General features: G+C 37.7%; 2 protein-coding genes across 2 annotated transcripts in view; one reads left to right on the top strand and one right to left on the bottom strand.

Annotated features, from left to right (window-relative positions):
• The first annotated feature begins 3,846 nt into the window (after positions 1-3,846).
• LOC105617189 (N-alpha-acetyltransferase 15, NatA auxiliary subunit) overlaps positions 3,847-14,148 on the top strand; it is a 40,396-nt gene continuing 30,094 nt past the window's right edge. Inside the window, exons 1-8 of the mRNA XM_012198754.1 lie at positions 3,847-3,903; positions 4,210-4,557; positions 4,680-4,814; positions 4,892-5,036; positions 5,116-5,373; positions 5,473-5,783; positions 6,252-6,533; positions 6,650-6,863. Of these exons, the coding sequence (XP_012054144.1) occupies positions 3,847-3,903; positions 4,210-4,557; positions 4,680-4,814; positions 4,892-5,036; positions 5,116-5,373; positions 5,473-5,783; positions 6,252-6,533; positions 6,650-6,863 (1,750 nt within the window). The remainder of the gene's footprint in view (positions 3,904-4,209; positions 4,558-4,679; positions 4,815-4,891; positions 5,037-5,115; positions 5,374-5,472; positions 5,784-6,251; positions 6,534-6,649; positions 6,864-14,148) is intronic.
• LOC105617188 lies at positions 7,829-11,017 on the bottom strand. Its single transcript, XM_012198753.1, has one exon. It carries the CDS (start codon positions 11,015-11,017, stop codon positions 7,829-7,831), a length of 3,189 nt encoding a protein of 1,062 aa, XP_012054143.1.

A 14,148-nucleotide genomic window follows, 5' to 3' on the forward strand; every position in this document is an offset into this window, starting at 1 on the left:
ATTAAAGGATATAATATCAAATTACATGAATCTTCATCATGTAAGACTAAATAATGAAGATGAAAGTGATGAAGATAATTCATCTTTGTACAATATATCTTTGGACGATTCATCCTCGGACTCAGGCGTTTCGTCTTTAAATATTTCGTTTCCATCAAGCATTTCGTCTTTAGATATTCCGTCTTTAGACACTTCGTCTTCCAGCGATTCGTCTTCAGAAGATTCGTTTTCAGATGTTAATTTAGAAGATATATTTCCAGAATATTTACTTCCAAAATTTATTCCCAAAATAAGCCAGAACATTTATTGTCTTATTCAAAACGAACAATACTGTTAAATTTAATAATATTAACCGATCTGCAGGACAATCTGATGTATGACATTGCACTAGACTGTTTAAAGTTTGTTTTATTCCTTGATTTTCGAGTTTATATATGCAAGATTTTTTTTTATTTTGTTTTAAAAATAAAAAAAATCAAATATAAAGAAATATCATTCCAAGTACAATCAAAGACTAGGACCTATGTAGGGCACACAGTGAAAGAGATATTGCGCAGCATTAAAGAGAAGAAACATCATCAATGTTATTATTTCTCTAATAATTCGTAATATATTTAATAACGATAATAAAATCAATTATTGTGTAAAATCGAGAAACAGAGCACACAGAGATTGAACACTTTGTAAGGAAAATACCGATTATATGACTTCTTCACACAAAAGTAACCCCCATTCCTTGGCAATACAGTCAGAACAATCGGTCATGTGACGTTCCACATATACTTACTAAATCAGGAGCCCATGTTCGTGAGTAGTGTCATGATATAAAAAGACAAAGTATATCAACATCACGTATGTGTAATAGTCCATGGCATATTTCAACCATCAATAAGAATGGATCGTTCGAAATGCAGTCTACTTATTAAGCGATTGATTCTTGTGGATTCATGAATAAGAATCAATTGCTTGATGAACAAGCCACATTTCGAAATCCATCGATAAAAAAGTGTTGCATCGATAAAAAAGTCTTTCTGTGACCGATTGTACATACATACTAACAAAAAGATATCCCAATTATAATAACAAAAATACAATGAAATTTTCAATGAAATATGTACATACATACATTAGATCATTTATTTGAATCAAACTAGTTTGAATTGAACAGTTAAACTGAATAATAATCGATATCAAATAATAATAATAATAATTGATATCAAAGCAACTGTACATAGCTGTTAAGTATTTGTGAAGTAATCAAGTAACTGTATTAAGATTCGGTGACTTGATAAATTATGATCGTTAATATATTTTAAGGGTATATATTCTCGTGTAACCACACTAAAAATAAGGTTTTTTTGGAATTGACGCAGTTGAAAAAATGAGATGACCAAATGATTGACACTATATCTTGAGAACCAATAGTCAAAAATCAAAAAATAAAATTTTTTCTTAAAGTTTATTTGCGTGGAGACCAGAATTATTGAAAAATATTGAAAATTCGTGAGTTGACAAGTATTTTTAGAAAATGATGCAAAAAACGCTTTTTTTTAGCTCAAAAAAGTTGAACAAAAATTTAATTTTTAGTGAAATCGATTTATTCTGGTTTACGCGACTAGTCAATACTAGTCAAATCTATGAATACAATGCCGCAAGAATTTTTAAAATTGATCGGTCAGTTTTTCTGAAATCGTGTAAAAAAAAAACAATGTTTTGAGAAAAACGCGTTTAAAGTTTTTAAAATAATTAAACTATTTACTATTAATCAGTGATTCCTGGTCCATAAAATAAGCCTTCAATTTTCTCAAATATAAAGAAGAACTTTTGGCTCTAGTGTTGTTAATTCTTCGAATTTCTTTTTGAAATTTTGAAAACAAATACAAATAGACTTTTGGCTGTAGAATCGTTAATTCTCCAAATTTCTTTTTGAAATTTGAATAGTACATTGTTGAAATGTAGTATATACAATCGAAATATGCAATAAAAAAAAATGTTTTGAAAATTTTACACGAGAATGTATCCTTAAGCAATTGTAATATATTTCATATTAATTTTTATAGTCTTCAGAGTTCACTGCATCTCGATTTTTCCGAAATTAATGTATTTTTTCACAAGATTTCAATTTTATCTGAATAAAAATATCCAGTATTGTAATAAATAGAGAAATGAATCGAGCAAGAATTTAGTGTTAATAATCACAAATTATTTCTTTCACATAAATTAATTAAATATTTTGTTAAAGTTCGGACGCTGCAACCTCGATTTTTTTCTATTCGAATATTTTTTATGTTGAAATATCTTAAAAAGTGATATATCGCATCGCAATATACAAAATATTATGTAATACAACGAATTATTATAATTGTAATAATACTTCGTTCTGTGCTGAAGAAATATTCGTATCTGTGCTATATTAAAAATTGATAATTCATTATCCACTGATTCATGTTTTATCCATTGATAGCAAACAATTAGAAATAGCAATACATGAAATTGCTAACATTTTGTACTAGCACTTGTATTATTATTTTTAAATAAAATAATTAAAATCAAAGAAATAATTCTCTCATTCCAAAGGCATTTTTGCACATTTGTATTATTCCAAATATTTTTACATTATTTATTAATTATATTATTTTTGTGCGCTTGTATTATTCCAACTATTTTTATATTATTTTTTCAAACATTTTAGGTATATATGATCGTATGTGATTATTTCGTGTTCAAATTGCGCGGGTGTATTCAGCTACGTTCAGCGGACTCAACAGTTGAATGACCGCTCGCTGTTATTAGTGCATTCTTTTAGATCCAATCAGCATTTTAAATCTGAGAAGAATATATCAATAGCAGCGAGCGTTCACTCACTATTGAGTCCGCTAAACGCAACCATTGGTTCCATTCGTATAGCCATTACTGTGCACCAATGGGCGCATTCAGTAGACACAACAGTTAAATAAGCGCTCGCTGCTATTGATGTATTCTTCTAGATCTAAAATTTTGATTGAATAAGCTAAAAGAATACATAACTGGAACGAAAATTTATGAATTACGCCGATAAGTTTAATCGTCTGATTAGTCCATTGGAATTGACCAATTGCATTTATCATTTCGTTTGACAACAGATGCGATTGGCAGATTCAATTCCAATGAACTAATCAGACCATTCCAATGGACGATTAAACTAATCTGCGTTTCGTAAAGTGACCCTAAAGTTAGTCATACACAATTTTCGTAACAATAACTGTAAACAATAATATAGATTTTCGATCAATCGCGATTCGTCCGTAACCATAATCATAACAATCGAGCGACGATTGGTCGAAAACCTTACTGTTACTATTACGGAAAATGTGTGTGACTAGCTTTAGATTCGTTTTCACAATATATGATTACTTAAAAATTAAAGGATACTAACCGGTTATCGGATTCATCAATGAAATTCATTCATAAATTTTTTGGTTACCTTTAATTTTTAGGTAACTATATATTGTGAAATCGAACCTAATAATGAATCTTTAGTGTATTTTTATAGAACTGTTCTATTATACTAGTTCAAATGAAATAATAATCAGAGTCTGGAAAGTATTTATTTTTAATGTGTATTTATCGACACACGGATATGCACTTGAAGGAAACAATCTTCTCGAACTCGATTGAGGATCGATTAGTGCGTTATCGCCGGTTGAACCGTGCGGCACCGTGGCAGCAACATTTCCGGCGGAACAGCATTGTCGCGGATGATCACGTGATCGAGGATCGACTTCTTCGTTTGTGGCCACGAGGTTTTGTGGTAAAAATTGAGTTTACCGGGTGGAAAAGGCCCCCTATTTTTGTAGTTATACAAAAATGCCCTCCAGCAACCCGTTGCCACCCAAAGAAAATGCCCTGTTCAAGCGGATCCTGGTGAGTAACGGCTGATCAAAATACTCTGTTTTGGACCCCACTCTCCGGCAAGCAGAGTGCATTTGCCGTGTTCTAATGATAAAGCATTTCCTCGGGGGAGTAAAACGGCAAAAGGTCACTGGTGACCGCGTGACGCAACCGCTTGCTTGACGTTATGCATGAAAACCCGTCTCGCTCAGCGACATTCTGCAACGATCGGCAACGTCGATTCTCGCGCGAATACAAGACAAAATCCACCGAACTCCCCCTCCTATCTAACCCTATAAATGCCTACAAATGCATCTTCTGATATATGTTCTCTTACAGAGATGCTACGAACACAAACAATACAAAAATGGGCTGAAGTTTGCAAAACAGATCCTGTCAAATCCCAAGTTCAGTGAACATGGGGAGACCTTGGCGATGAAGGGTCTCACTCTCAACTGTCTGGGCCGTAAAGAAGAAGCCTACGATCATGTGCGTCGTGGTCTTAGGAATGATTTACAGTCCCATGTTTGTTGGCATGTTTATGGTCTTCTGCAGCGTTCTGACAAGAAATACGATGAAGCTATCAAGTGTTACAGAAACGCACTCAAGTGGGACAAAGATAATATTCAAATCCTTAGAGATTTATCATTGCTACAAATCCAGATGCGGGATCTGGAAGGTTATAAGGTAAATATTTAGCATTTATCTCTTTTGTTGCGAGTTCTTACTTTGTCACACATATGCATCATATTCTAAAGCTATATTGGATTTTAATTATATATTTATGAATATATATTGATTTGTCATAGGATACCAGATATCAGTTGTTTATGTTACGTCCTACTCAACGAGCTTCTTGGATCGGATTTGCTATTTCATATCATTTGTTGAGAGATTATGAGATGGCATTGAAAATTTTAGATACTTTTCGAAATTCTCCAATGGTATGTTATTTATACATAAAGATCCTTTATATAGAAATAAAAATATTGTATAATAAAAATATTTATTATATCTACAGATCTGTTATGATTATGAACATAGTGAGTTGTTGTTATATCAAAATATGGTCATCCAGGAATCAGGAGAATGTGAACAGGCATTAAAACATTTAGACAAGTATAGTGATCAAATTTGTGACAAGGTTACTGTCAAAGAAACTTATGGTAAATATATAACATGGTTATTCCAATTGTATTTTTAGTACTTGAATATTTCTTTAATATTTCTTGAATCATTCTCTAGGTAAATTAAGACTTCAACTGAAACAGTATGCAGAAGCGGAACAAGTTTACAAGGAGCTATTAGATATTAATCCTGAAAACACAACGTATTATACTAGGCTAGCAGAGGCTGAAAGACACTCTTCACCAAGCGAAACGTTGCAAATGCTCCAAAGATACGAAGAACTCTTTCCTCGAGCATTAGCACCGCGCCGTTTGCAACTTAATTATGCGACAGGAGATGAATTTAAAGTCTTAGTTGATCGATATTTACGAAAAGGTAAATTTTTTACAAAAAAAATTTCTTTGCACATGCAATTATTTATTCAAATTATATTTTTACAATGTCATGTATTTAATTGGATTTATTTTTTTCTAGGACTTCACAAAGGTGTACCACCGTTATTTGTGAACCTTCGTTCATTATACACTGATAAGGAAAAGGTCGAAATCATATCATCTCTACTTGTGCAATACAAGGAGGCATTAAAACTTCACGACCACTTTAGCGATCAAGAAAAAGATAATCCACGAGAACCAGCATCCGCGTTATTATGGACTTATTATTACCTAGCGCAACATTACGATTACCTCGGTCAAACGGAAAAGGCATTGATTGAGATTGACGCTGCCATAGATCATACTCCTACGCTTATAGAACTTTTTGTTACCAAAGGACGCATTTATAAGGTAGGATCTTACATATGTAAATGCAGTATTATTTGCAGTATTACTTTGTAGTGTTATAAGCCTTGAAGAACCATAATATTCTCTGGCTTTATTATAATAGAAATTTTTATGGGAAAGGATTATGAGAATTATAAGTTTATTTTTAAAACTTTTGTGCCATTTAAAAATTTCTTCAAGAGATAACGTAATATTGCTATTCTATTATTACTTATCCATAATAATCTTGAATTAAATTTATATTTTGAATATTTGTTTGTATTGAGTGAAATACTTTTCCATTCAAAATTCCTATTCCTATTATGCGAGATGAAAAGTCACACATATGAGATTCGAACCTGGATTTTTAGTTTGATAAACAACTGTTGCAGTGAGCTATTTGACACCTCGCATAATCAGTACACAAATATTTATTCTAAAGAATAATGTGGAAGATATATGTGGTCTAAATAGAATTTCGTATGTTAATAGCATGCGGGTAATGTTCAAGAAGCTTATAAGTGGCTCGATGAGGCTCAGGGGTTAGATACGGCTGACCGATATATTAACTCTAAATGTGCCAAGTACATGCTCCGTGCGAATCTTATTAAAGAGGCGGAGGAAACGTGTGGGAAATTTACGAGAGAAGGAGTTTTAGCTATGGAAAACTTGAATGAAATGCAGTGCATGTGGATTCAAACAGAAGCGGCCAACGCATATAAACGTCTTGGAAAATATGGAGAAGCATTAAAAAAATGTCACGAAGTTGATAGGGTAGGTAATAGTATATTATACTATTGTAATATATATTGTATGTGTATATGTGTGCGCGCGCGCATTCAACTTAAAATGTATACGTTATATATCTCTTGTACCATGATTATTTGCAGCATTTTTCGGAAATCATAGAGGACCAATTCGACTTTCATACATATTGTATGCGGAAAATGACGTTGCGATCTTACGTGGGTCTCTTAAGGCTAGAAGACGTTCTTCGAGCTCACCCATTCTACTTCAAAGCAGCAAAATGTGCAATGGAGGTTTATTTGCGGCTACATGATTATCCTTTGCCAGATCCAGCGCAAACGCAAGAAATCGACACTGGTGAGTATTATTTATCAAAATAATTTTTTTGAACAGCCATGCATAGTATATCTTTTATAAATTTTTAATCTAAATCCAATTAAACGCCATGCAGATTATGTCACAATTTAAATTTAATTTAATTAAAAAATTTAAATTAAATTTAATTTTTAAGTGGTGGGTAGGTGGAATAGTAACAGTATTGGCTGTTCAAATGTTACGACTTATTTAAAGAAACATATATTTATAAAATTCTTTAATTAAGTTGATTACATTGCAATTAAATACATTATACATATATACACATATACAAATATACTTTGTTGGTATATTTGTATAATATTATTTGAAAAAGATTTTATACGAAAAATTACAAATAATGTCAATTATATAATATTTAATACGATATTGTCGGAAAAAGATTGACATATAAATATTTAATAGAATTAGGAAAAGCCATTACATTAATCTGTATAAAATATTTAAAACTCAGTTTACAGTAAACAGAGAAGCATCAATATTTGTTGTTTTATATATATTTTATGTTTTATTCAACTTCACATTTCGCACATAGAGAAAAACTTAGAAAAAAGATTCGGGAAAGAACACTACAATCTGCCAAAGCGCGTACATAAAATAGACAATAAGTAATTATGTTATATGTACACGTATCCCATTAATCACAGATAATGTGCAAATATGCGATAACGAGGCGCATACTACAAATCGCATACGCGAATACGATCGCACATCTATTATTTTAAACGGGGAATCAGGTTGCATAATAAATTACGCGTTTATCGTAAAACGTAGCTATAATTATCTAACTTAATCAATTCGTATTTACAAGTACAATAAATACATTAATAATACGCGTATGTATGTGTGCGGCCGATATGCACGCAGGCGATGCGCGATCACTTCGCGCGCTGGACATCCGCGAGATTATGGCATTGCGCGCGACTGCCGTTGGACACGCGTTCACCTTATCCCGGTCGTCTTCGTAATCTCGACCCCCTGGGCTTCGGATAGACATATCCACTATTCTGGTCCTGTCGTTGCGTGATCGCCTGCGGCGTCAGGAAGTAAAAGTGGCCAACATCGCCGGGTAGTCGATACGCGAAGTACGCGTTCGGGTTATTCGAGTGATTGTCCTGTACTGTGATGGGATCGATAAATTCGGCATCGGGATTTATGGGGGGACGCGGATTCCTGTAGTTGACCTCTATGTCGTCCAACAGCGACACGGGTTCCTGAACGTTCTCCAGTTCCTCCCGAGACTCGGAGAAAGGCACGAAATTATTGGTGTGTCTGTTAGCTGGCTGTATCGTGCCTCGCAACCTGTAACGAGGGGTCGGCTGTTGTATTCCTTGATTTTGCAATCGATAGTTTCCCGTTTGCAATTCATAGTTCGGTAATTGCGACGGCTGTTTCGACCGATGTTTAGGATCAATTATCTCGACGAACTCACTGTCCGGATTAATGGGCGGCAAGGGCTGCCGGTAATTGACAAGAGTGTCGTCCTTGAGGGAATAAGGTCGCTGTGACTGATCTCCATATCGCACTTTGACGTTGAGCGTGTTATAAGTTACCGGTCGACCGGTCTTGTAAACATTCGGCACATAGGCATTCGCGTTACGATCAGGTTTCTCCGTGACGCTGCTCGATTTCCCATAGATGGGAGTTGTGGTCGATATCCGCGTGTCCGGTAATTTCTTACCAAAGATCGTGAAGTACTCTTTCGTAACATCGTCCAATAGCTTCTCATCCTGCTGCGTGAAATACGCGTATTGCGGATTGGGTGTCGTATCTACGATCGGATAGGACGTGCTCGTAGAATAAACCGGATGTTGCGTCTTGTATACTTGTTTCCGTGATTGATGTCGCGACGGGGAATCGATGTCTTCGTAGTCATATTGCCGATTACCAGTCTTGATGTCCTGATACTCGCTGTATACTGAGTCTTGCTGCTGCTGTTGCTGCTGTTGCTCCCCATGATACGGTGATTTCTGATTATCGAGTTTTGAGTAATCCGCTATCTGAAAGCTATACTGATAAATCGGTTTAGGCTTCGTTGTCTGTCGATAGTACGTTTGTGGCTTTGGAGTCGTGTAGTACGTCTGCACCGGACGTGCAGGAACAGGCTGATAGTAAATGGGCGCTTGATCGGCTAACATACGTTGGCCCTGATCCCGAGACGAATCGAATTTCGTTGACGTGGTCTCCGAATTGTCGGTGTACTGGTACGTCTGCGAATTCTTTACGATGTTATCAATGAGCTTCACCTTATAATCTTTTGAGGTCTCAACCGGCGGGATCGTCTCATAATAGTTCTTCTTCTGCTTAGATCGCGACGACTCGACATTGTAGTACGGCGATTTTGTCGTACTTTCGTAATAAACTGGTGGTTTCTCTGTGACGTCCGAATTCTCATCGGTCGATTCTTCGTAGAAGTAATAGGACGCATGGCTGGCAGATCGATCGGGCTGACTAGTGGTGATAATAGTCTTTATGGAAGCCGGGGTGACTTCTACCGGTCGCTCCAGCGATGATTGCGTGGTCGATGGGTAATACGCGAGAACCGGAATCTTACTCGTGACCAGAGTGGACCAGTCTTTCTGCTGAGTCGTCGCCTCGGACACCTGATTTCCGATTACGGGGCTGATAGTATATATCTCGGTATTTTCGAGAGTGTGCGGTTTCCCAGGTGTCGACGTTGTGACATCCATGCTAGATATAATCTTCTTAGATTTAAATGTGTTTGTCGCATTCTTTACTGTCGTACGACCGAAGGATACCTTCGTGGAAGTCGACGAAGTAGTACTTGTCTTGGTTACCAAACTGGGCGGAATGGACGAGGCCTTGCTCTGTTTAGTTGTAAACTTCCTCGGTGGTAAATATGTTGGACGTGTTGCCGGCGAGGATGTGGTCGTCGGTCTCTTTGTGTACTTCTTCGTGGTAGTTTTCTTGTCGTCCAGAACAGAGAAGAAATCCGGCGGCGGAGGCAGTATGATACCGGGCACCAGGGGGCCCGGCGGCACAGCAGTCGTATTATCTTGTGGATAATAGAAACTGTACGGCGGCGGATAGTAGATGGACTGATCCTCCTCATCATAATCCGACTGGTTACCTGGTGGCGGCACGAATATCGCACCAGGCGGTATGGCATGATAGAAAGGCGGAAGAGCGCCAGGCGGATAAGGAAATTCCGGTTTTATTCCCTTCTGATCATTGTTACCCCTAAATGATTTCTCCTCGACGGAGAAGTTTCCTGGGAGACCGAAATCTGGGGTGAATATTGTGCCGTTCGGAGCGATTGAGAAGAACGGATCCTCTCCTGGTAATAATCCCTTTGTGTAAAGAGTGTTGTAGTCGAGAGTGCCGTTGCCGATCTCTTCCACGGTGCCATTTGGACCAATGATCTGTACCGGTCCCCCCTCCGTGAGTTGTACCGGAAAGGGTGGCGGTACCTTTGGCCTCGATGGTATCTTGACCTGCCGTTTGGGCGCCTTGTAATCATCGATAGGCGGCCATTTTGGCTGCTCGCCATCACCGCTCTGCTGCTGGCCGCCGTCCTGTGCATGTTCAGGAAATTTCCCACCCCTCAGTACCAGCACGTGGTTCTCGGCCAGCCAGATCTCGTCCTCGTCGAGGCCACCCAGATTGTCGATCGTGTCCTTGGGCACTTCAGGATTGTCGAGATAGCTGATGATGCCGGGTCGTTTCGGGCGATTGCCGTAAATCTCGTTCTGTATGAGACCATACTTGCCCTCCTTGACCTGCTGGGAGAGTGTTTTTTTCCCGTCCTCGTCGTCGCTACCACCACCGTCGCCGCCGCGATTACTTTTCCCCTCCTTACCGCTGCCAGCTGCCGACATGAGAATTCCATCATCCCATAGCGATTCGTCTCCACGGAGTTTTGTATCAACTTTCAGGTGACCCCCGATCAGATGGTGAGACACTTTTCTTCCGGGTTCTGTGGTGATCTTGTTGGGCGACGTGCTGCTCGGCAATCTCGTGCCTTGGTTGTAGGATATATGTTCCTTGCCTAATCGACTAGAGTCCTCAATGTGCCTCCTCTCTCTGATCATTGACGATTCCGTTATGATCGCGCATGTCGCTATCAGTGTTAGAACTAGTGATAGCTTCCACGGAGATAATGCGAGATGCGTCATCTGAAAATAGATGATGCTCATGTTATTCTCTGATCCCAAATTTGTATGTGCAGGTATGAAACTAATTGTCTAGATAGATGATTTCTTCAAATTATCCGAGTGTTAATCATTGTGATTTTACACTGATAAATTATACTTATTTATATTTGGATAGCTAATTGTGAAACTATAGTGCTGTAATACGTATATAAAATCACAGTTTTGAAGAAATCATCGATATAATGGCGCACTGTTCGGCTAATTATTTCGTAATTGTATTTTCGTATCAGAATAATTTTTATCCCGCGATAAAAAAATTATTTTTATTCCGCACAAGAGACAGTATGGGAAAGTATAGACTCGTATATTTTAATACGCAATTTTCTATATCCTAGGAGCTGTATACGTAATTAAATCATACGCTATTTTCCATGCTGCGTTGAAATGATTTCTGCGTTTAATAGGTCAGTAAAAGACGTTGTGTTGCGCAGTATATGAAACAGTTTATTATTCACAATGACCGGAATTACATTCATAGATGTCGGTAGACGTAGCACGCGGTTTCCAGCGTATGTCAAGGATCTAATTGCGCAACGATGCCAATTAAATACTAAGTCACGAACAAAGCGTATGTTTATTCGCATCCTAGCCAGACCTATTGCTGCCCCGCAATTTAGTCTTGCGGTAACAGAGATACGCTACTAATGGTTCTTGCTCTTATTACCATTTTACAAATTGTGCCACAGTAAATCTCTGAAGTATTTTCAACTGTGTTCGGTTTTATGAATAGTCGTGGTGTTTGAGAAAATATGAAAAAAAGAAAACGAATATTAAAAAAAACGTAAATATCGAATGATATTCCATCTCCCGAAATGACATTTTAATATTTCAGCGTGAATATCGTGAGACAAGAACAATTTTCGCGAATCGCCAATCTTCTACGTATCGGTAGTTGATCTCTTGAGACCTATACTCGTACATTCGGAGAATTCGTTAATTCCACCACTCGGGATTGCGGTGATACCGAGAATGCGATATTGAGGGGGCTGCCACGCCTTTCCCTGGCGAATAGGCCGGTGAACGTTCGACAAACATTCACGGGTCACTGGAGTACCAGCCGACTCGTAATGACTCGCGACTGAGTAACGAACCGGTGCGAACAACGTAGGTAGGTTTCCTGTAGACATACGCCGATGCATTAACCATCGCAAGAGCGTGTTGCTGCAACGCGCGGCTCGTGTAAGTTTGCGGAAGTAACGCCAGCGCAAGCAACACGATAATACGCTTCCGACAGACCCACGGACGTCGCACTTCGCCTATCTCTTCGATATTTTTTCTGAAAGCTCCTAACTTCCTTCGTTTCGTTTATCCGTGATCCAAGGATGCGTCCTACGTTTATTTTGATACATTAATTGCTCACTTCACTGTCACTATAAATAGAAAGTCGTTATATAAATAACGATGCAAGCAGTATATAATTTCTATTGAAATATCGCGTACATAATAAAATCATAAATTGCATAATCAAATATCAATACCGTGAATTTAAGTATCAATCAATGTTTACCACTCGGAAAGAACTGTTTCACTGAAATATCTAAAAATTTAAGTATGGATACAGATCTGTATTTTGTTGAATTATTAAAATAATTATGTAATACTGATTGTTAAAATTTTGCAATATTGTCGTCAACATTTAGACATTCTATATAATAATTTGATCGAACAAAATTATTTTTAGATCTGTATCTAAATTTTTAGATATTCTAGCAAAACCGTTCTTTCCGTGCAATGTTTTTCAATCTTCACGATTGCCAGCTTTTTAAAATACATGTCCACAATCGATTTTCCTGTGAATTCCAAATTACGTTTGATGAATGCGATATTAAAGTATACCTTTCTCTACATCCGGAACAGAACAAACTTTACTGGGATTTCTGGTATGTCGCTGAATTGCTATAATTGAACCGTCACATGTGATAATGCGCTTCTTCGGAAAACCTGCAAGGTGACCAGTCCGACGATGGAGACATAAAACGCCTTACGTGAGTGCACTCGATTTCTCCGCGCAAATAACTACTTAATCTACACGTGATACGTGATGGAATACCGACGTTTATTCGCGCGCAAGAAGAATCAATATAACACTCGATTACTGATGCACGTGCTCGAAGTCATCAACACGTCCTTAATACCTGAGGATACACCGCTGATTTATCGCGAGTATCTATGCATGTATCTATGTTTGTAAACTTGCCACGAGTCTTACAGTCACCAATTATTCCGTAAAAATCATCATTAATTGTCAATAAGTATTCGTTAAAGTCATTAATTGTCAAACTGCTCTGTAAGAATCATCATTAGTTCTCAGTAAACACTTCAAAATACTCAGATTATATCGTCAATTAAATTAAAACATCAATAAAGTCAATATCTTCAATTAAATTAGAAGCTCAAACAGCAAACACAAATTTCATGCATGTAAGTTGCGATATGAATTTTCTTCGCGCTTCGATAAGTCAGATCGGCCGCGGATATCTCTATTGTACACACTCACCAACTCTACGGGCTTACTCTACGACTTAGCATACTCACTTTCCGACATTTAACCGACACTACCCACAATGAACTATTGATGTGTTCTACTTTATAAGAAAATCGCACCTCTCGATTTGCGTTTTACTGACAGGACCGGTTCTCGATCGCACTCATGCTACGCGCGATCCCGATGTTACAGATCACATAAGGTGATTTTCTCACGTTCAAGTGCGTATCCTCCAATTAACGTTTAGCGAAGTATACGTTGGTTGATTTTATGTGTTGATAAATGGTCGTAGTATTTTCGGTATTTTTATCGATGGAGATGGGAGAAACGCATCGCGGGCCTCGATGGAACCGCGATACAACCGTTCGAACCGGCATGGTACACGTGACTGGCGGATTTTCATCACCCTCTCCCGGGATACCGGATCCGCCAAGGACGTTTGTCGGGGAAGGTGGAACCGTTTCCAAGTGATAGCGTATGGCAGCTCCGCTGCGCCGGTGGAAAGGAGGAAGTCGGAGGAGGCTGGTTCGTACGATTAACGATCGTAATTAGATCGTTGCTTCGTGTCTGGCATTATTTCAGCGTCGCTGATTACTCGGGGGTGTTT

Source organism: Atta cephalotes, assembly GCF_000143395.1.
Source record: "Atta cephalotes unplaced genomic scaffold scaffold00012, whole genome shotgun sequence".
Lineage (NCBI taxonomy): Eukaryota > Metazoa > Arthropoda > Insecta > Hymenoptera > Formicidae > Atta > Atta cephalotes.

Excerpts from the sequence above, each read along its gene's own strand:
- LOC105617188 (XM_012198753.1), bottom strand. The coding sequence starts at position 11,017 with ATGACGCATCTCGCATTATCTCCGTGGAAGCTATCACTAGTTCTAACA.